This window comes from Amia ocellicauda, chromosome 16 (genome assembly GCF_036373705.1).
Source record: "Amia ocellicauda isolate fAmiCal2 chromosome 16, fAmiCal2.hap1, whole genome shotgun sequence".
Lineage (NCBI taxonomy): Eukaryota > Metazoa > Chordata > Actinopteri > Amiiformes > Amiidae > Amia > Amia ocellicauda.
This window is the reverse complement of record NC_089865.1, coordinates 18390829-18413348: the sequence shown is the minus strand read 5'-3', so window position 1 is coordinate 18413348 and position 22520 is coordinate 18390829. Positions and strand designations below refer to the sequence as shown.

At 40.6% G+C, this 22520-nt stretch overlaps 1 protein-coding gene across 5 annotated transcripts in view; it reads left to right on the top strand.

Moving 5' to 3' along the window:
- Positions 1 to 22520, top strand: part of vps8 (VPS8 subunit of CORVET complex) — a 183437-nt gene that overhangs the window by 132784 nt on the left and 28133 nt on the right. For all 5 annotated transcript variants that reach the window (XR_010804780.1, XM_066688393.1, XM_066688391.1 and 2 more), the window contains one exon: positions 17694 to 17774. Coding sequence is in view for 4 of the 5 variants with exons in the window: in XM_066688393.1 (XP_066544490.1) it covers positions 17694 to 17774 (81 nt within the window). In the remaining variant the exon portion in view is untranslated. The remainder of the gene's footprint in view (positions 1 to 17693; positions 17775 to 22520) is intronic.

The window sequence follows — 22520 nt, the reverse complement described above, 5'->3', positions numbered from 1 at the left end:
TGTTTTCTTCACCTAATTTCTGCAAGGATTTGATAGTGACAGAAATAACCTGCATCCACCCAGTAAACCCTGGTCATCACAACAGATGTCCGTTTACAAGCCTTCTCAATGGCACCAGTTATACAGTGAGGGAAAAAAATATTTGATCCCCTGCTGATCTTGTACGTTTGCCCACTGACAAAGAAATGATCAGTCTATAATTTTAATGGTAGGTGTATTTTAACAGTGAGAGACAGAATAACAACAAAAAAATCCAGAAAAACGCATTTCAAAAAAGTTATAAATTGATTTGCATGTTAATGAGGGAAATAAGTATTTGACCCCTTCGACTTAGTACTTGGTGGCAAAACCCTTGTTGGCAATCACAGAGGTCATACGATTCTTGTAGTTGGCCACCAGGTTTGCACACATCTCAGGAGGGATTTTGTCCCACTCCTCTTTGCAGATCCTCTCCAAGTCATTAAGGTTTCGAGGCTGACGTTTGGCAACTCGAACCTTCAGTTCCCTCCACAGATTTTCTATGGGATTAAGGTCTGGAGACTGGCTAGGCCACTCCAGGACCTTAATGTGCTGCTTCTTGAGCCACTCCTTTGTTGCCTTGGCTGTGTGTTTTGGGTCATTGTCATGCTGGAATACTCATCCACGACCCATTTTCAATGCCCTGGCTGAGGGAAGGAGGTTCTCACCCAAGATTTGATGGTACATGGCCCCGTCCATCGTCCCTTTGATGCGGTGCAGTTGTCCTGTCCCCTTAGCAGAAAAACACCCCCAAAGCATAATGTTTCCACCTCCATGTTTGACGGTGGGGATGGTGTTCTTGGGGTCATTCCTCCTCCTCCAAACACAGCGAGTTGAGTTGATGCCAAAGAGCTCGATTTTGGTCTCATCTGACCACAACACTTTCACCCAGTTCTCCTCTGAATCATTCAGATGTTCATTGGCAAACTTCAGACGGGCCTGTACATGTGCTTTCTTGAGCTGGGGGACCTTGCGGCGCTGCAGGATTTCAGTCCTTCACGGCGTAGTGTGTTACCAATTGTTTTCTTGGTGACTATGGTCCCAGCTGCCTTGAGATCATTAACAAGATCCTCCCGTGTAGTTCTGGGCTGATTCCGCACCGTTCTCATGATCATTGAAACTCCACGAGGTGAGATCTTGCATGGAGCCCCAGACCGAGGGAGACTGACAGTTATTTTGTGTTTCTTCCATTTGCGAATAATCGCACCAACTGTTGTCACCTTCTCACCAAGCTGCTTGGTGATGGTCTTGTAGCCCATTCCAGCCTTGTGTAGGTCTACAATCTTGTCCCTGACAACCTTGGACAGCTCTTTGGTCGTGGCCATGGTGGAGAGTTTGAAATCTGATTGATTGATTGCTTCTGTGGACAGGTGTCTTTTATACAGGTAACGAGCTGAGATTAGGAGCACTCCCTTTAAGAGAGTGCTCCTAATCTCAGCTCGTTACCTGTATAAAAGACACCTGGGAGCCAGAAATCTTGTTGATTGATAGGGGATCAAATACTTTTTTCCCTCACTGTACATACAGTCCGGCAGAAGAGAGCTGAAGGGACTGTCTGTCGAGTCGATATTCAACTGATGGACTATATAGCGGGCTGTGCTCCAGGGAGGGTAAGGGATACGAGGCAGGGCTCATACCAAAGGGATTAAAATCAAAGTGTGCCTGTCAGACTGTTCGACCGTCGCCTGGGTAGTCTGGCAACGCACAGCCAAGTGAACACTCTCCAACACTGGCCTTCTGTCAATCAAGAGCAATACAGGACTCCCCCCTCCCCTGCATGTCTATTCACCTTCATATCTGATCCCCCATCATGGCTGGACACATGTCTTCCCAGTAAACCAGCTGTTGCATGCCTGTCTGAAACACTGTGCCATCTGCAGTGATGCCTGCTGCTTAGTACCTGTCCAGTGGGATCAATTAAACAGCTTCTAGGAAAATGTCTGAGTCATTTGCATGGTCTCAATTGCACATAACATAACTCAATCCTGAGTCTTACCATAGCGGAAACGTAGGGCTAGGATAGTCGAGAGAATGAAAATTGCAGCTTGTTATCTTGATTTTCCTTTCTTAAACTGTAACTGGCTTCAATGTCCCACTTGCAAAAGTACTCACTGTTAAAGTGTTCTAGGGGAATACGAGAAGAATTGAGAACAATAAAGGTTGCTTCATCTTTCTTTATAATGGACAGGAACCACTTCAACACATCGGAGAGGTGCCACCTTAGTTAAGTTTTGCAAAAACAAAAAGGCCCTCTCTGTTAGTTCGTAACTTTGAATTTAAGTAATTTTAAGCATGTTTTTAGAGTTGTGTGTCGGCTGATTTCCATTAAATTTAAGGAAACATAAGGTTGCATGACAGACGATGTTTTCAAATGGTTTCTAAGTTTACATACTGTGTGAAAAGTTAGTATTGTTCTGCTTCAGTTCCACTCACGGCCTTGTGTAATGCGGTTATAATATGAAGAGCAATAGCTGACAATTAACAGGCTGCTAGTCAAAGTGTACAAATAATTAACGTTATACATAATTAGCTTAATTATGAATGCAGTAAAACAATATATACTGTGAGAAATTGTTAATTTGTCTTTAAATGCAAGCGCCGATAAAGGGAAGAGACGTTGCCTTTTTAATATTCATAGACTTTGCCTTGATATGAGCTGTGTTTAATTTGAACTGACAGGTCACCCCACCCCCCAAAAAAAATGGTGACCAATGCTCTTTTAACCTTTAGATCCTGAATATTGTAAAGCTGTTTTGCATTTATGGAGTACTGGTGATTTAACATGCTATAATTGTGTGCAATTAACTGCAGAGCCATTAGATACAAGAAACAAATTGCTGTTATATAATTAGAAGTTTCATTTTAGTAGCCTTTTTCTCACAATCAACGGAGACATTGTTGTATTTTTTTCCAGTTAATCTGCCTTGAAGCAGAATGCTAGTGAATTTGCCTGAAGCGTTTTCTCCTGGTAGAGCGAAACCCTAATGCAGGAGCTGTTGGAAGCTCTGCAGGGAATGACTAGACTGTTACATTGATATCTTTGTCCATTTCTGTTCCAGCTCCTGCAGAGATGCACAATGCATTCAACTGAGTAATAGCTCGAGCAATACCCAGCAATATTCAATCTTGTTGGAAGTCTCTGTGTGAAAAAGCCCTTGCAGGCACCAATTTGTGGAATGCCTGTCAATTAATGAAATATTACAGTGCTCGACAGCAGGGATTGAGGGCAACATGAGCTTTGAAATAATCTGAACAATCAAACTTTAGTGGTAATGTCCAAATTGTAGCTTTTTTTTAATGTTTTTTTCCTGTGGTGCAATTAAGCCCAAGGTTAGTTTAATTTGAGTGAAGTTCAAAAGTAGGAGTATCGTGCCATTTATCAAGTTGACACGTTGAAAGCCATGAAAACATGAACATAGCAAGCTGCAATAAATAGAAACTACTAGAACAGGGTAGTTGTTTCCCACCCCTTGGGGTCAATCTCATGGCTCCTTTTTATCTAATTGGTGGGTTCTACTCATTCTATATGGAGCTCTGTGTTCTGTATCCGTTTGGGATGAGAAGAACTGGGTAGGGTGGGGTAAGCAACAATAACTAACAATCATCACTGATTCTCTCAAGAGTACAGGTGACACAAGGTCTTTAACCTCAAGCCATCTAAGCGAACATTTATAGTTGTATAGACCTGGCCATCAGCTCTGTATCTGTATCTGATGTATTGTTCATTAACAAAGCTTGCATTGCAAGGACGTCTTTTAGTAATTCTTCATAAGGACTTTTAAGAAAATAGTTATTATAACAAATGTGGTTACTCTAGAATGGGTAAAAAAAAAAAAAAAATCACAGATGTGGAATTGTTCAGTTGTTCAATCCCTCTGCTATGTTTCTTTGTGATTGTTTATATAATTATCTTTCAATGTTCAACTGTTGCTTTATTGGTAAAAGGATGCTTCTATGTGTCCCCATTCCCATGGTTCCCACATCTTTTTAAAAGTATTTTTTGTTTTTGTTTTTGATTCCGGTTTTGTTTTTAAAACAATATTCGCTGAGTGCTGAGTTTAATGTCAATTTTTTTAACATTAGTCACCAAGCCAGGATTGTTATGTGTTGGTGATTTCCTTTCAGTCTTCATTGTGTAATTTTAGACAGGACTTATTGTTTATTAACAATTGCTACATCTTTTAAAGTTTTTCACACACAATAAATAACAGGCTGTAGACATGGAGAACAATGTTAATGGCTGACATTTGTCTAAGGCTTGCTATTAATCTCTCCTTTCCCAGTGCATTTTTTTCCCTAATCTTCCCATCCATTTAAATCATTTGTCGTGTCATGTTGATTTTTTTTTTTGTGAAAAGCTAAAGCCATTATTGAATAATTACTGATTAAAAGCCCGAAGCAAACCTCCAAGTTTCTGAGATTTCTGTGAATTCAGACTTCAGTGGGCCCGTGTAGAAAATGTGTCACTTAACCATGCAAGAAAACAGAGGACCTGTCATTTTTATTGTGCTGGAGGCTTTTAAATTTATTTTTAGCTGCCAGTAACTGCAGCCAGAGGCTTGGCCAAGATCTCTCGCTCATGGTGTTAATGGTTGTTTAATGAAAATGCTTCTAAATGGATATGTTTTCTATCAGCTGAAGAGGACAGGGCTAATTACTATAAGAAAGAGTGCTGCAAAACAATTTTCCTTCAAGCCATAATAATAGACTGAAGTCACAATAAGCGAAGGAATCCAATGACATCTAGAATTCACCATCAGAAATCTTAGCTCTGTTGTCAACCCGTCATTAAGCAACTGTTGGAGTACAATGGCGCCCTGCTGTTTGTTTCTAGTTTCTAGATAACGTAAGGTTATCTACATAACCAAGGCCAGCATTTTGGTTCTCTGGTGGATCTCCAGCTTCAGGGCAACTTGGCCTTCCCTTTTTCAGAGATCCGGCAAGTTCTTCTCGGGATGTTGAAGCACGTTTTCTGCCGTGTGTGAAAATGGGCCACTTTAAGAGAACTGTTGCAGACCGCCCTAAGGCGTACAGTGTCAGAGCATTTCCACTATGCCTTATTTATTTATTTCAATAATTTATTATTATTACTAACTCTGAGAAATGTCACATTCCATCACTAGGAGCATCCAGAGAGACGGGCAGTCCAGCGCAGCAGGCAGGCACTCATGCATATTGGTATACATTAATGCATTTCACACAGGTGCCTGAGTGAATGGAAAATTAAAAACACTTTAACATGGCAGGCCCCAGTTGCTTTTGAAGCTACCCAGGATGCCGGCTGGTTTTTAATTTTATGAAAAATTGACTGCATCTCCTCCTGACTCTCAACTTTTACGTTTTTGTGCTCTGCAAATGCCTAGGGCTAGGGGAACTCTGGATCTCATTCATGTGCTGCTTAATATTGAAAGCCTGCTGGCTTTTAAATGGCAGCAGTTCTAAAAGAATTTCAGGACCACGTATAAAAACCTTTAGTGTTCTTTGATGAGCGGTGCGATTGGCTCCACAATATTCCCTGCTGTGTTGTTTTATTAATTTCTTTCTCTCCTAGGCTCTTGAAATTCAATTAATTACAATTGTCTTATCTACCTCTAACACCCAGTTCCAAAGACTTTCTGCATTCATGCCCAAGAAAAATGCCTTAAGCATCAAGTAGGCTTCTTTGGATGTTTTTCCTGGAATACTCAGCTAGCATTGAAACTAACATTTATAGCAGAAATCACCACAATTTATCACAAATTATGTGTTTAATAAAATCTTAGAGAGTAAGCAAAATACTGTGATGGTCTTCTGTTGTTTGGCGCTTTGAGAAGTTCACAGAACAAAAACCTATGGGCAAGATGCTTGCGGTCCAGGATGTCAAAGACCTACCAGTCTCTCTGAGCCAAGCCGGATTAATTGTGTTTGAGAGTTGGGCTTTCGAATTCAGCTGGTGTCTTTTTGTGGTCTATCTTCATGGCCTGTGGCAGCAATGGTTGAGAAATTGTTTATGCTCTTTAGGCTGTGAATGAGGCAGAAGCCTGTGGCACACAATCCATCGATTGCTTTATCATCATTCTAGATTATTGATTTATATTTATACAGGCTGCTCTTAAAATGCAGCCCAGAGCCCCAGAATGATCAATCATCAGTTTAGCAGGTCATGTAAAATGCAGTGTATGGCACAAAGCACAGTGGTGTACTATTTCAATGCTTGGGGAGAGATCGCGTACTGTCAGTTGAAGGCACATAAAACGCAGAGGGGAAAAGATCACTGTACTTTCACAAAGATGCTCGCTGCTCATATGTCTTTAGAAACCTGAGTTTCATGCATTTAAATGAGGATTTTAAATGAGAACTTATCTACCCATCATACTCCACACTGTAAAGGGGAAAAGCGTTTTTATTGTGATACAAAATGTATATCTCCACTCCTTCTGATTTAGCAATTGTAGGAAGCACCTTTGGCATCAATTACAGCTGTGAGTCTGTTGGGATAGGTCTCTACCAACTTTGCACACCTAGATATGGCAATATTTGATCATTCTTCTTTACAAAACTGTTCAAGCTCTGTCAAGTTCCTTGAGTAGCATTGATGGACAGCAATCTTCAAGTTGTGCCACACATTTTCTATTAGATTTAGGTCAGGGCTCAAACTGAGATATTCGTGGGACATTTACCTTTTTGTTCCTTAGTCACTCCAGTGTAGTTTTGGCTGTGTGCTTCAGGTCATTGTCATGCTGAAAGGTAAACTTCTGTCCCAGTTTCAGCTTTCTTGCAGAGGGCAGCAGGATTTCCTGAAGGAGACTTTGCTCCATCCATTTTTCGTAAGTGCCTCAGTCCCTGCCAATGCGAAATATCCACATAACATGATGCTGGACCACCATGCTTCACAGTAAGGATGGTGTTCTTTGGGCGAAGCGCTATGTTGGATTTGTGCCTATTGGTAGCCTCTCTGATCAGTCTCTTTCTTGCTCAGTCTTCCAGTTGGTAGGGATGGCCGTATCTAGGCAGGCTCTTGGTGGTGCCATATACCTTCCACTTCTTGAATTGAGAATTTATCCTGAAATCATGTGAATCATTACAGTTGAACGCAGGTGGAGGCCACTTAACTTCATGTGTGATGTTGAAGGCAGTTGCATACACCTGAGTTAATGTAGGTTTGCTAAAGGAGTGGGCACCTTATCCAATCAAGCAATTTAAGTTTTTATTTTTATTTATTTTCTGCAAATTTCTAGAATATTTGTTTCACTTGGAAGATAAATGAAAAAAATACTAACCTGAACTATTTTAATGTATTTTAATTCCAGGCTATAAGGCAACAAAAAGTCTGAAACCGATAGGCTACATACAAAATTGTACCAACCATATATTTACATACATGTTTTTTTATATATAACTGTTGCCAAGAGTATTAGAACCGACAAAATACTAAAGGCAGCTGTATTTACTGTATTTACTGAAATCCTTGTGATAGATTGACCAGCAGGAGAAGATGCAGAAGATCTCTGAAGCCTCCTACTAATGTGCTGTTCCAGTTCTTTTATGAGATTGAGGTTAAGACTCTGAGCAGGCCATACAATGTCTTCCACAGTATGATTCAGTGTGTTTCACTCCCTGCTTTGTGGAATGGTGCGTTATTGTGCTGGACTTCCACCATAAAACCTCATCAATGCTGCCAGTTCACAGTTGTCCAAAACCTCAGAATACATCACACAGTTTGCTGGTCCATCACAGCAGATATGCTCAGGCCATGTCCCTGCTGCTTTAGCTAGTTATCCAAACCCTAGAAAGCAGATTTTATTGAATCTCTTTCAGTGGACCCGTTTCCCTGAAAATGCTTGCTTGTCAGACTATGTTCCAAGTGTAAATGATGTACCGAGATAGATTACTCCGGGGGGATGCCAGCTCTGGGCCTTATAAATCGGCCTTTTTTCTCTCTGTGTTGAATGCTAGCAAAATCGTTAATTTAAACCCACGAAATCTTCTACTCTCAGCAATATTTATTTAAGAAAACAATAAGAAATGAGAGACTGCGTGACCTGGGTTGCAGATCCACATCCAAGGTTAAATTAAGCTGTGCACCTCGATGGAAGAGAGAAGTCGTAACCACCCATAATAGCCTCCCTAGTTATCTGTCCTTTTCCGTGTTGAGCTCGAAAATTTGTCAAGTTTCACTCCTAGGCAACCTTGAGAAACAATAATAAGATCAAAAGGGAGCGAGCGAGAGATGATATGGTATCTTCACAGAATGTCAAGCAGGTACACAACACGTAGGTCATGTAAAATGAGCTGGTGATGTGACGTGCAGTCTCAGACAAGACATAACTTCTCCTCGCTCTTGTGCACACGTGAGCCTCTTGTGTAAAGTCTCAGTAAGCCCTTAGCCACAGGAATGATCAAATATACACAGTGAGCAGCTGGGGCTTTCTTCTTTTGTACCCCCCTAAATCCTCCAGTAACTGAACTCTGATGAAGAGGGATGATCAGAAAGCCTGAAAATGGAAGGAAGAAACATCTAGGGACATGGGATGAAATTAATTAGAATGGATTGCAGCATGTTCACACGGTAGCTCCATAAGTAGGAATGATCTATTTTTAGATCCTCTCTTTATATGCAGATAGAAAATTAACTAGAAATTGATAGCTTCAGATCACTTCCTTTATTTTTTTTACCAGTGTCTACCAAGTAAGTTTCGTCATGAGTACAGGTTCAATAACGTCAAGTGTTTATAAAGTATCAAATATTGGAAGAGCAGAGATTGTATCTCCAAACAACTGAACAAGTGAGAAAGCACTGTAAAAGCAAGATGGTTAAGAATTTTGGAAACTGACGATCACATTGAATCAGAAGAGCAATATATCCTTCCATTTTGGTGTTCAAAGAGTTTTAATAGACCTGTTCATTTGTGGTTATGAAGGCCGGGCAAATTATGGTTTAAGCTACTGCACTTGTGGTATGTTTTAAAACTGATTTAAAAGGATTGTGTAGAAAGCATCAACCAGATTGTGTGATTTTAAACTGTAATTCAGTAAGCAAATGGCCCCTCAAAGCTCTCTATAATGGGTTTATTTAAATAGGCAAGTCAATAAATAAGCACATGCATTAATAAGTAAGCCTGCCTTGCTCTGATAAATGAACCTTCGCTATCCCACTATGAAATGTTTCTAGTGAGCAAGCGCTGGCGGCATTGAAACCTGACTGTGTGAAGTGGCAGGATTGATCCTTGTCTGCTTTGTGAACAGTGAAATTATCACATTTACTCTTCTGAAAGACGTGGCACCGATGTAGTGGCAGTGATGCTGCGGAAAGAGAGAGGCATTTTAAATGGAAATAACAGCAGCCTGATTGAAGTGTGAAAACGTTGACAGGCTTAACAAAGAGACTTCCAGGAGACAATGTCATAGCTTCCAGGCCAGGGAATGCTTCAGGAAAGACAGCTGACTCGAGAGGCAATAAATTGGTGTGGAAATTGGAGGTTTCAGCCGTACTGCTTCTTCAAAGGAGCCACATTATAGAGATACAAATTTTGCCTCACTCCTGTTAAATTCAGTGGATGTCTTTTTAAAAGGTACTATTCATTGGCAACAGCCTTTGTTGATGAGGATAGGTATAGATTGTCCCTGAAAGCAAAATTAATTTCTGATAATAAAATGTTGACACGTTGTGTTTGTGTCATGATCTTATGATGGCTTCTGCATATTATTCGCACGCTGTAGTACTGGATGGGTATGAAGACCCTTCCCTGCTCTCGTCAGCATGCAAGGCCTCGGTGACAGTAAGAGAACCTGGCTGCTGCTCAGACGCATGGTACAGTGGTAGCATCGCATTTTAGTGACTCACGTTTCTATGGTTATAGATGATCAGATCTGAGCTGCACAAAGTGACACATTTCACAAGACTACAGAATCTTCTTTAGATATTTGATGACTTTAGACTTGTTATTTGGAGGAAGCAGCACATGTAGACTAATATGTAAACAAAAGATGCAGATATGCAAGCTTGCAAAGGAAACAAATTGCTGCTTTGTTATGTGTCCAGAGGCTAAGTACATGTTTTAAGAACAGTGTATGTACTAGCCTATACATTGCATTACTTTCTGCTGGTCTGCCTCACTTATGCTGGGACATGGTAGCAGCCACGCTTTTCTTGTAATTTCATAAAATTTATTTTAGGATATAATTACAATTTTAACACACACTAATGTGTTCATGAATACCGCTGGCATTTTTTAAATGCCTCATTATGTGTATTTGGCTACATTATTTAAATACATTTTAAATAATGTAGATTAGCACTTGTCATTATGTGTAATTATATGGCTCCCACTTTTCACACATGCATTACTGCAGACTGCTTCTGGTTCAGAAATTAGTTAATGCAGTGGGTGTATAAGGCATGTGGGAATCATGCTTACATCATACATTACCAATAATTAGTGACTGATTTCCCTAAATTGGTTTTCCAGCCCATCAGTGATGATCACAGAAAACAAATGGAAGTGGTTGTTGGAGTGAGGGAGAGCTGGATTCAATTTGAGGACTTGACAAGCATGTCATATACATGCTTTTATGTGACTTCCTCATTTCAGAAACAGTTTTAATCACTGAGGGGGTAGAGTTTCCAGAACAGATTCACTTCTGAAATTAGGTCCCTCAGGTAGTGCCTTATTTCTTACAAATGTGATACAGCATGGGATTGCTTTAAATACAGCTACATGCCCTTTTCTTTCCTTTATAAAAAAACTCTCAAGATCAGCTACATGTCAGAGAATGCTCGTGGCATCATTCATCCAATCCCATTGTTGTGGGAGTGGAGCACTTATGGCGACTATGTCAGTAGGCCTCACGTCAGGCCAGAGAGTGTGTTTTTGTTATTGGCATTTCTGCAGGAAGGGCTGCTTGTCGAAATAAATTAAGTTTGTGTCACAAGAATGCAAGCCCTCGGGTGACTGACTCCCATGGCCCTGTTCAACCCAGGTAGCTTGAGAGGAGATGTAAGCACCCCAGACAAACACGCAAACCCTCGTTGTTGCACGCGGGGGCCCAGCTCTTTTTCATTTTCTAGAACAGGTGTGCAGAAGATAAACTATTGAACAGAGAAACGCGCCAAGATCCCTTGAAAGTGTGTGCAACAAGAATCAAATTACATCCAAAGATAAAAGACTAATGTTGCTACTAAATTACTTGAATGCCTGTGTGCTGAAATTGCTGGGTGTCCCAATTGTTTCTAAGTCATTTCCAATTTGCATTTGTTATTTTTGCAGGATTTGTAAAATGCTATCTGCCTGAAATGGTTGTATTAAATGTCATGTTTAATGTGTCCTCTAATTTAAATTTTGTTGACTTTTAACACTTGGAGCAACATGTTGCCTAGGTGACTGCTGTATAATTTGTTAAGAAGGGATATACATACATCTGCAAACCATTCTGGTGCTTAATTCCAAATTGATAGTGAAAATGTTTGACAAAATGTATGATTCCCAGTGAAATATATTGAATTGGGATGAATGTTTGAAGGAAGAATTGCTTTAATTTGTCATGCCAGACTTTTGCGACCAGACCAATTAGTATTTGATCAATACATACATGTGCTGGATAGGTCTGTGGTTTATTCAACAATTTAAGCCAACTACTTTCAATAAAAAGTCTGTTTTTATTATTAAATGTAATTGGATTATATAATGGAAATGGGCCCAGCCTGTAGGCCTACAACATATATAACTATAAAGAGCTGTGCAGATCCAGCCACTGCAATTAATTGTATTGTTCTCACACTTAGTTTAAATTAGGCATTCCCAATACAACTAGGGTTATGTTATCATTTATTCAACCCTGCTTACTTCATTAACACTACAATATGATAATGACTTGGTTTAATAGACCATTTTGAGATTGAAGCTCCACTGATTTTACATGGATAGAATAGACTGGTCTAAACTTGGTTGTTCTTTTGCCTGGGCATACGCCACAGTGGCAAGGAATTCAATTGGAGGGGAAGCATTTGGAGGTTTTGGAGGGAGGGGGTTGTCTTTTTTTTCTTTTTTTTTAAGGCATTTTTGTTTTTATACTTCCTCAAGACTAAAAGATTCAGGTAATTACAAATGCCATGAAATTAAAGAGAAAATAACAAGACATTCAGAATGAGAAGGAGACTGAGGTGTGTGCGTTAACACTGTATTCCCATGGCTGCTGTCCATGTGGTCAGTTGGGTGTTGCTCCAGTGCTCTGTGGACGTGGTCAGGCAGGCCGTCCATGAAACATGTCCATCAGTGCGTCCAGGCACGTGTTACAGTGATGAAACGTGGTTCTGGAGGGTGGAGTACTACACTCCATCATGTTGTGAAGGAGGCGTAGAATAATTTAAATATGTATCTTAATAGGTGTATATGTACACTCACCTAAAGGATTATTAGGAACACCTGTTCAATTTCTCATTAATGCAATTATCTAAACAACCAATCACATGGCAGTTGCTTCAATGCATTTAGGGGTGTGGTCCTGGTCAAGACAATCTCCTGAACTCCAAACTGAATGTCTGAATGGGAAAGAAAGGTGATTTAAGCAATTTTGAGCGTGGCATGGTTGTTGGTGCCAGACAGGCCGGTCTGAGTATTTCACAATCTGCTCAGTTACTGGGATTTTCATGCACAACCATTTCTAGGGTTTACAAAGAATGGTGTGAAAAGGGAAAAACATCCAGTATGCGGCAGTCCTGTGGGCGAAAATGACTTGTTGATGCTAGAGGTCAGAGGAGAATGGGCCGACTGATTCAAGCTGATAGAAAAGCAACTTTGACTGAAATAACCACTCGTTACAACCGAGGTATGCAGCAAAGCATTTGTGAAGCCACAACACGTACAACCTTGAGGCGGATGGGCTACAACAGCAGAAGACCCCACCGGGTACCACTCATCTCCACTACAAATAGGAAAAAGAGGCTACAATTTGCACAAGCTCACCAAAATTGGACAGTTGGAGACTGGAAAAATGTTGCCTGGTCTGATGAGTCTCGATTTCTGTTGAGACATTCAGATGGTAGAGTCAGAATTTGGCGTTAACAGAATGAGAACATGGATCCATCATGCCTTTTTACCACTGTGCAGGCTGGTGGTGGTGGTGTAATGGTGTGGGGGATGTTTTCTTGGCACACTTTAGGCCCCTTAGTGCCAATTGGGCATCGTTTAAATGCCACGGCCTAACTGAGCGTTGTTTCTGACCATGTCCATCCCTTTATGACCACCATGTACCCATCCTCTGATGGCTACTTCCAGCAGGATAATGCACCATGTCACAAAGGTCGAATCATTTCAAATTGGTTTCTTGAACATGACAATGAGTTCACTGTACTAAACTGGCCCCCACAGTCTCAACCCAATATAGCATCTTTGGGATGTGGTGGAACGGGAGCTTCGTGCCCTGGATGTGCATCCCACGAATCTCCATCAACTGCAAGATGCTATCGTATCAATATGGGCCAACATTTCTAAAGAATGCTTTCAGCACCTTGTTGAATCAATGCCACGTAGAATTAAGGCAGTTCTGAAGGCGAAAGGGGGTCAAACACAGTATTAGTATGGTGTTCCTAATAATCCTTTAGGTGAGTGTATTTTGAAATAAATATAAATCCATTGATGCATGGCCTTCTATTTCACAGAGTAAAGACTGCAGTTTTATGCAAGCCTGGAGTTGTATTGTTTAAAATAAATGGCTAGAAGGACTGAAGAGGGTTTGGCACAGCGCATGATTGACAGTTGGTCTGCTCGTCTGGAAGTTCATTGGTTTGTCTGAAAGTTGGTCTGTTCGTCTGGAAGTTTGCATGGAAGTTGGTCCGTTTGTCCATTTGTCTATTACTACTGTATGGCCAAATTGATGAATTTCCGAATTAATTTGCGAATGAACTACCACATTAACGGACGAACACTTTGGCACAAACAGCGCTCCATATTTTTTATTAATGTATACTTCTTGGTGTAATCCTCTTTGAACCTTTGTGAATTCAGCCGCAGTGTTTTTTGTGTTGCCATTTGCTTTATTAAAAGTGGAATGAAAAAGGTAGCACTGCTATTTCACCATTTGATTGCTGCCGAAGCACTTTTTGTTATATCTTGGCCGTCCAATCACTGATCAGTTTTTTTTTTTTTCCACGCATGTCCATTGTAAAAGGTCGTTTATGTTTGTTTTTAAACCACAAGCCAATCACATCGTGTCAATCAGATACAAATGTGGGAACTCGGATACTCACACCAACACATGAGCACTGACGCAAGTCTAATTTTATTTTTTTATTTTTACTTGGTCCGTATCACCGTAGCAGAGCCTGAAAACCCTTGCTGCTACGGTGATGCCAATATAGCATCTTTGGGATGTGGTGGAACGGGAGCTTCGTGCCCTGGATGTGCATCCCACAAATCTCCATCAACTGCAAGATGCTATCCTATCAATATGGGCCAACATTTCTAAAGAATTCTTTCAGCACCTTGTTGAATCAATGCCACGTAGAATTAAAGCAGTTCTGAAGGCAAAAGGGGGTCAAACACAGTATTAGTATGGTGTTCCTAATAATCCTTTAGGTGAGTGTATATAGGAGACAGGACAGGACTTTATGCACCATAGTGATACGGAGACTTGCAGAGGAGGTGAATAGGAGGTGAAAAAGAGCAGTCCGTACCACGCCACCCCCCCAGCACAGTGTCAAAGTATTTATACTAGTAAAGTAATACATCATCATGATTATACAAACTTGATAGCAAAAGCTAAGCTAGTAGATATGGTTTAAGGGAGATTATAAAAAACAACTGTATAAAGTTATTTATTGCAGAAGGAGGAATTGGACTCTCTGTAGATCCCAGGCCTACCAGCTAAGCCACATGATAAGGACATCCTGTCTGATGTCAAGCTGTCTGACATCAGGCTCTCCAAGGATGGGCTCTCCAATGTGAAAAGTCTCCTAGCCCCGGGGAGCTCTGGGCTGTAGAGCACAGTGGGGAAACCCAGGTATAACAGCTGTTAAGAAGTCCCAACAGAAGTAGGGATGTCTGGACTGTATGGTCTAACCTGAGCCTCAACCAGAGGCTGGAACAGCTTCAGTCACTGCCAGTGGGACCTTCTGGTCCCAGCAGAGGCATCAGGCCCAGCTTCTCCTCTTCCTTTTCATTTTAAACATACCACAGAGTTGAAGAGGAACGACTTCCCTGTCATCAATGAGAACCTCGTCCACCTCCATCGGTTGTTCTGGTTGAAAATTTCCATTTCAATGCCGTGATCGAATTCCTCCATCACTTCTTCAGGTTACAGCCTTTTTTGTTTGAACTGCATGAAGAAAAGTCTGCTGCTTGGAGTGGTATATACTCTGTCCATTCTCACAGAGCCTCTCTCTAGTATACAACTTTACCTTTCGAGCTCATTAGGTTGCAGGGCAGCTTTATATACTGCATGTGAGCATTGTGCCATGTCACATAGGGTTATGAGTTCTGGCCTCTCCAAACAAAATGCAGTATCTGCAGAGATTCTGACATCATATTCTGGCTACAACTGTGTGTGTGCGCGTGTGAAGGTGGTAGTGGTTATTTTAAGTACAGGTGAGCCATAATAGAGTGCAAAATAGTAGAGGAGTTTTTGACACCAAAACAGTAATTTTATTTGTGAAACTCCAGTTTAATTGAAGACTGCTGCCCACCCCACCCCTTTGCTTAACTAGAACAGTCTTGTTATACCTAGAGCAGGTTCTCCTGCTGACAGTTGTGCACAGTGCTTCTTGGGGAGCGAGTGGCTTTTAGGAAACAAGTCCAATAGCTCACTGTGCTTTTAGTGCACTAAAAAAAGGAAGGTTTAGTTTAGTTTCTGCTTTTGTCTTACTTTTCCTGGGCTTGCCCTGACTTCAACTGCTCTTGCTAATGACTACAGTAATTTTCTCAGTGCAACCTTATGTCCCACCAGAGGTCACTCTGTGTGTTCCAAGGTGTAAAGCTGCTTTCAACCTATTGCAGGTCCATCCTGTTGCTAGCAGGTTTTTGATCCAAACATGCCATTAAGCTCTTTCATGAAAAACCTTCAAGAATCTACATTGCCAATATGATTTGACAGCTTTTTCAGTCTTCTATACATTTTACACTGGCACTGTCCGAAACTGTGTTCATATTATTAGTTATACTACTATGAAATGTAGTTGGGGGGAGGGATAAATAGTTGGCCTTTGTACATTCATCAATATACATGTCTTCCATCCTTTGCAATCAAAGCCTGACCTTGTTTTCCCACAAAGAGTGTCAGGACTCAGCTCCTGCCATTAACCTCTTGACTTGAATCCGCTGAGCAAATTTGATCAATTTCCTTGTAGCCGTTGCCAACATCGACCCCTCCATCAAATACAGTAAAGCTTGTACGTTTAATCTGTATACACACTGCATATTTTATTCGTGGCAGTGCGATGGGATTGCTGCCGTTACAAGATAAAGCACATGATGTTCTGTGTTGCAGAACTAAAGGCCCCGCAGGCTAGATATTAGCCTCCAACTGCTGACCACCACTGAAGATAAATTTAACATCAAAGTAGTTGAGCTGTAGGCAGCACCCTGAGGCTTGATGCAACATCACCCACATACTGGCCTAGACCCTTCTTCCTCCTGGCTGTTGCGCACAAGTGTGATGAACTGACTGGAGAGCAGAGAGCTAAAGGTGAATGCAGATTACTCCAAGGAGTTTAGTGTACTGCAGAAAGTCTGATCTGGATCAAAGGAAAGAGAAACCGTCCCCAGGGAACTTGCTGTGCATAGTGGGTTCAGTGGAAGGCAGAAGAAAGATCTGGAACACCCAGAAGAAAGCCTCTGTAAGGTGGCTTCCAAACAGCCCCTTCCCTTTCTGAGAAGCAGTGCTCTGTGCTGCAGCTATCTCCATACCGAGAGACACCTGCAGCCATTTTTCTCCCCCTTTCTCAACAACATTTCTGTTTGTCTTATTGAGCATTCCGATAGACTGCCCTGATATGAGACGTTTCAAAGCAGACTGTCTTATGGGTCACCAGTCGTTAAAGGTGAAGCAGCGACCTGTGAAATGGCAAAAGATTGCCTTCTGCTGCTGCTGCTATTGCTTAGAATTCAGACTCTTATTGTGCTGTTATACCGAAGGCATATTCTTTATGTCTTGCTTCTTCCATCAGGATTGAGGGCCTTTAGAACAATGCACAATAGGGGTTAATCACTCTAAAGCTATCGAAATAATACTCAGTGCACCCAATTCATAGACTTACCTTTTAGACATAGACATACATTTTTTTGTGTTTTTCTGAGCAGTCTGTCTTCTGTCTTCACAGACAGCCACAGAACCATCTTCCAAACCATGCTGTCCGTGTAACTGTACCCTGCCGCAGTCTTAGAAGGTGTATAGATAGTTTATTGCCAGACCCACTAGTCTTTAGACTGGCAGATAACATGCCCAGTTGTGTTAAGTATGATTGGCCAGAGAGATGTGATTGTGTGTGAGACTACTAACACCGAATTTCCTTTTTGAGATGGAGTTGGAAGCTAGGCCTCTACAAAGCTGGTCCGATGGCTCACACTCTCCTCAATTTTTATATCGCAAACATGGCCGCCACAAGAGCCAGCCTGCACGGCTATGAAGTAGAAACACAGTTTGCAGGCAGTAGTCAATACAGCCTGAGCTCTTCATGTTGAAACCCTCTTGTTTTTGCATTTCAGCAACCCTCGGAGACGACGCTCGATGCCCAGCAGTGCCAGGCCTGGGACCAGCTTCGCTGCATCTACAAAGGGCCCTCCAGGGTAACACTCCTATTATCTCAAACCTGGGCATGCCTGATCAGACCTCTAAGTGATGTTCAGCATTACAGATACTTCCTTCATGTCTTTATCTCAGCAGCAGCACACAGATTAAATACTTTATCCAGCATGAAAATCACATCTGCACTTGGTAGTGTTAAAAGCATGTTAGGTAATAATCTTGCTCTTCCTTTTCCCTTTTTTTCTGGTCTGATGCAGTATTTATTTATTTTCTATTATACTGTGATGTATATCAGCCCCTTGCTTTAATGTGTAATGCAGTGTTGTCTATGTTTCCCTTTGAAGAATGGTTACATCCATGCCTCGCTCAGAGAGTGGGGTTTTTGAATGATATGAGGAAAGAAATGTACAGTGTGTATTTCCTCAGCACCCTCACTTCAATTAATACTGTGGAACTCAATCATTAATTGAACATAGAAAGTGCAGCCTCTTCACAAGGGAATCAAGAATCTATTGTATTTTGCATCAGTACACTGTTTGGCCACCTCTGTTAGTGTATGTTAAGGTGTATTGGTCAGTTTGACTTTACATTACCTGTTCAGAGATTCAATGACTGGCCTTCAACTTGTAAAACAAGTCATGGAGAAGCCATAATAGGTTCCAGATGCATCCGAAATATGCTGTTTTTTCTTTTTAATTAGCAAGGTTTTTTGGAAGTTAAAAGGGAATTGTCAGAGATGGGCATGAGAGAGAAATTCACATGCTCAAAATGATTAACTTCATGCTCTTTTCAGAGGTCCGAAGTCAAATGCATGATAAGAAATACATAAATTTGCTGGTGACAGGCTATTAGACATACAAAACAAGTTTTATTCATTAGATTTCTCCGGGCACTACAATTTGCCACAGGCCTAAATCTACTTCCTCACACATCTTGTGTTGTTACTTGTTAGATAAAAATCCAATTTAATAGCCTGTCACTGCGTATTCTGCACTTGACAATATGACCAGAGAAATCCTGTCACAAACAAGATGTTCCCTCCTGTTCCCCCAAAACTGACAGCCTTTGTCATCTTGGTAATGACACTGCTCTTTAGCGCTGGACTCTCCATCCTTTTTCTGCTTGAGTATTTCTGTATCAATCAAGATATTTTCATTGGCCGGTTATTTTTTTTTCCCCATCAGTTAATCCCCATCAAATCAGGTAGCCACCTCCACTTTAGAAAATCAGCGCTAACGAGAGGGTACAGATGAGAGGAGGTGATTGCAATCATTTTTCTAGTTTGGTATCAGGTTGATCCCTGAATGTCACCTCTCTGTTTCTTGCAAGAGACCTAAGAGTCACCTTCTGCTACTTCTTTCACTAAGATGTTATACTGCACAACAGTACAGTTTGATTTGTGAAGTTCTGTCAGTCTGTCATGTGCTAGACATACTAAAACATATTTATGGACCCCCTTTTTATTTTTTCTGTTGTTGTCAGCTAATAGATTACACTCATTTTCTCATGAAATGCGGTCAGAACTATTCAGTGCATATTTCAGTATTCTGGCATTGTGCTCTGAATAGGGGTCTGCAGTTGGAAAGGTCAAATTCTGAATAGGTTTTTCAGAGCGATTCAAGCCTTATTCAATATAAGTAGAAATATATTTTGTGTTTTTCCTTCTCTTGGGACTTTGCTTCACTTTTCGTAATCGATATTAGTTCTGAGAATTTCCTGAGCTAGAAAAGAAGAGAAAAAAAATCTAAAAAAAAACCAAATGTGCCTTAAAAGTCACCTTGCAATACAGTGTATCCATCATAAAAAAAACTTTACATGCTGTGTAATTGTAGGACAGATTGGAGATTGAATTGGCCATCGACATATGTTCCCTGATTCACGCAGGGACAAAGATGATTTTTTTTTACTGTGTAATTTCCTAATTTTAATGCTGCATAGTTTCATCTGAAAACAGATTAAGTCTTGTGGAGTCTCTTTTTAACCCTTTATTGTAATTGTGTTTGTAGAAGTACAATATTTGAGAATTGAAGAATCAGTGAAAGACTATGTATCCATGCTTATGCACTGTATAAACAAAGCCATATCATTAATATTCCCTCTAAAGCAAAAGAAAAAAGATTGATCATGAATGACTACTTTTACTGGTGAACATGAGTACTTTTGTTACTTATATATTGATACATCAATCACTGAAGGGCAGTTATGACTTAGTACTCAATACATTTTTTGATCTTAACGTGTCTAAATATTTTCTGAGTGTATTTTAATGTCTTTATTATGAACAACCCACCAAAATATCTGCATAGACATTTTATGTGCAGCTTGTCACCTTTTAAAATTATCCTTTGTTACTTGCAGATATCCCACAAAATTAATAACATAAATGTATCTTTCACACAGAAGTGTCAGGATAAGCAAAAAAACACACTTTGGAACTTCTGTTGTTTTGTTTTTTTGCTTGGGACAATACCACAGTTCTGACCTCATACAGGTCTGTGAGTTGCTCTGTTCAGTTGACGACAGCTTTATGTTTCGTCCCCAGCCAGCAGAGTTTCTATATTTAATGAATACATTGTCCTGCTTTCAAAGACACCTTGGGAAAGGAGTTTGCTTCTTGCTGATAAAGTAAAATACGTAGGTGGGTATTGTCAACGTGACACATTTCTAAATCTTTAGCTCTGGCAACCAAACTTGCAAGCTGCAGAAGGAACCTGGATCCTGTCTTTTGGGCAGCTTGCGGCAGTTTTAATAGCACAAATCTCGAGCTGAAAAATGTCTTTGCCTCCTAGCAAAAGAGAGAGAAAAAAAAAAAAAAAATATATATATATATATATATATATATATAAATATATATATATATAATAAAAAGACCAGAATACTGTAGTTCAAGCCATCTGTGAACTGTGCTAAGCCCCTGCAGATGAAAGAAAAAGACCATCACATAGAACAAAATGCAAATGCACTGAAAGGTAAAGAAAAAATTGTGATGAATTAATTCCACACACTCTACACATTGAAATAACTTCTTCTCTCACCGTTTTCTGTTTCCAGCAACCTTTGTCAGAACTGAAGCTTCCCACTCTTGGGGGTTGTGTCTTCTGAGCTTTATATTTCTCGTGGGTACACAGCTGAAGTTGATCCTCTATCTTATTGACTGGCTGACTTATTGACTGATTCATTTAAACAAGGTCCAATTAAGCTAATTTAAAGCAGGATTCTTTGATGGTGATTGAGATACAGTATATTTGCACACCAGTTATATCTTTAAAGTTGCTCCAATGAGTGAGCAGTATTTTGCAATAAACCTTTGCTACACTCCCCCATGTGACTGAATGATAATGCAACTCTGAGCTCAACCTGCGTTTCCAGACCCTTAATGAATCAATCCCTCAGACAATACCCGGCTCGGCCGACACAAGCTCAAGTTTATACATGAATCGTTTCCACTGAAACCACGTTCAGTCTTGACCCAGATCCCGCTTGTAAAAGCACGGGGGACTAGTTTGTGCTCGTATCGTCTCAATTCCCACATGCAGCTCTGCATACAAATAAATCACTCCCATTTGCCCCCATTTTCCGAGCTTGAACTCATGAATTATCTCAAGTGGGCTTTGTTTGAAGGGTTTGGAATTAATTATATTAATGCATGATGTTAACGCTAAGTGATTCGTGGATGGTATTTTAATACGTGTAAGTATTCCTGTCATGCATACATTTTGGCAAGGTGCGACAGTTTAGATGCCTAAACTGTCTTATTACTCCAATAGGCATGTGCTTTACCCAACTGACACTGTTATCTCGGCCTATACGGCAGTAGATTTTATGTTACATGCCTTTGCCTAAGTGGCACAAGGGTTTCTTTGAATGTTTGTTTCTTTCTGTAACTGATTTTATGATGGCAAGTTTAGATGCATGCAATCTGAGAGAGATCCATCACGCACTTCTGAAATGATTTCGATTTGGTCTTCTGAGCATATGCATCCAAAATCAATCGAATGTGGATGAGCACATCTCTCATTAATAGGAAAAGTGTTGATGATGGGTGTCATTTAAAAAAAACTGTAAAACGTCTCTTTTCTTCAAGGCTGTCATTGGCGGTTGTCTTTAGCTGCGCTGCTGGTTAATTTGGTCTGATTCCGGGCTGATTTCTCCGCTCTCTTTAAGGCGACTAGGCAGAAATTGGCCTGCTCCTTTATGAGCTTCACTTCTCGGTCTGCTGGCAATTTTTAAGCGTTCACGGTTCATCTTCGGATGGATCTTGAAACAGATGAAGTGTCTTCTGGGGCTCTGCCTTCTTTGTATTCTCTGCATCCTGTGTTCCTATAACAAGCAGTGCTCCCATCAGTGCATGGCTATATAATTGTCAGTTCTTGTGTAGAGACAAGAGGGTGGCATATAACTGACCTCTTGGGAAGAGTAGACATTGCCAAGTGTCTCATGAATTCTGCCAAGATATATAAAAATAAAAAATAAAAATAAACTATTAACTGAAGTGAGAGAATCCCATCTGCTGCCCGTAACAGTACACTTTTGTATTATAGCAAAGATTACAGCTTTGAGAACTTCATAAAGTGATGTATGGACATCGATTTTTAGTTTTCAGTTTGCTTTGATTTGTTTGTTGTTCACTTTTGTTTTCCTAAGCGCTACACGGAGACGCCACACAAAAGGTCGTTTAGCATCTGTGATAGATGATGCATAGATAAAGGCCTTTCACGGACATGACAGAAAAATCGCAGCACTCTTAAGCAAAAACAGAAATGCTGATAATTATGCTAGTGAAGTGC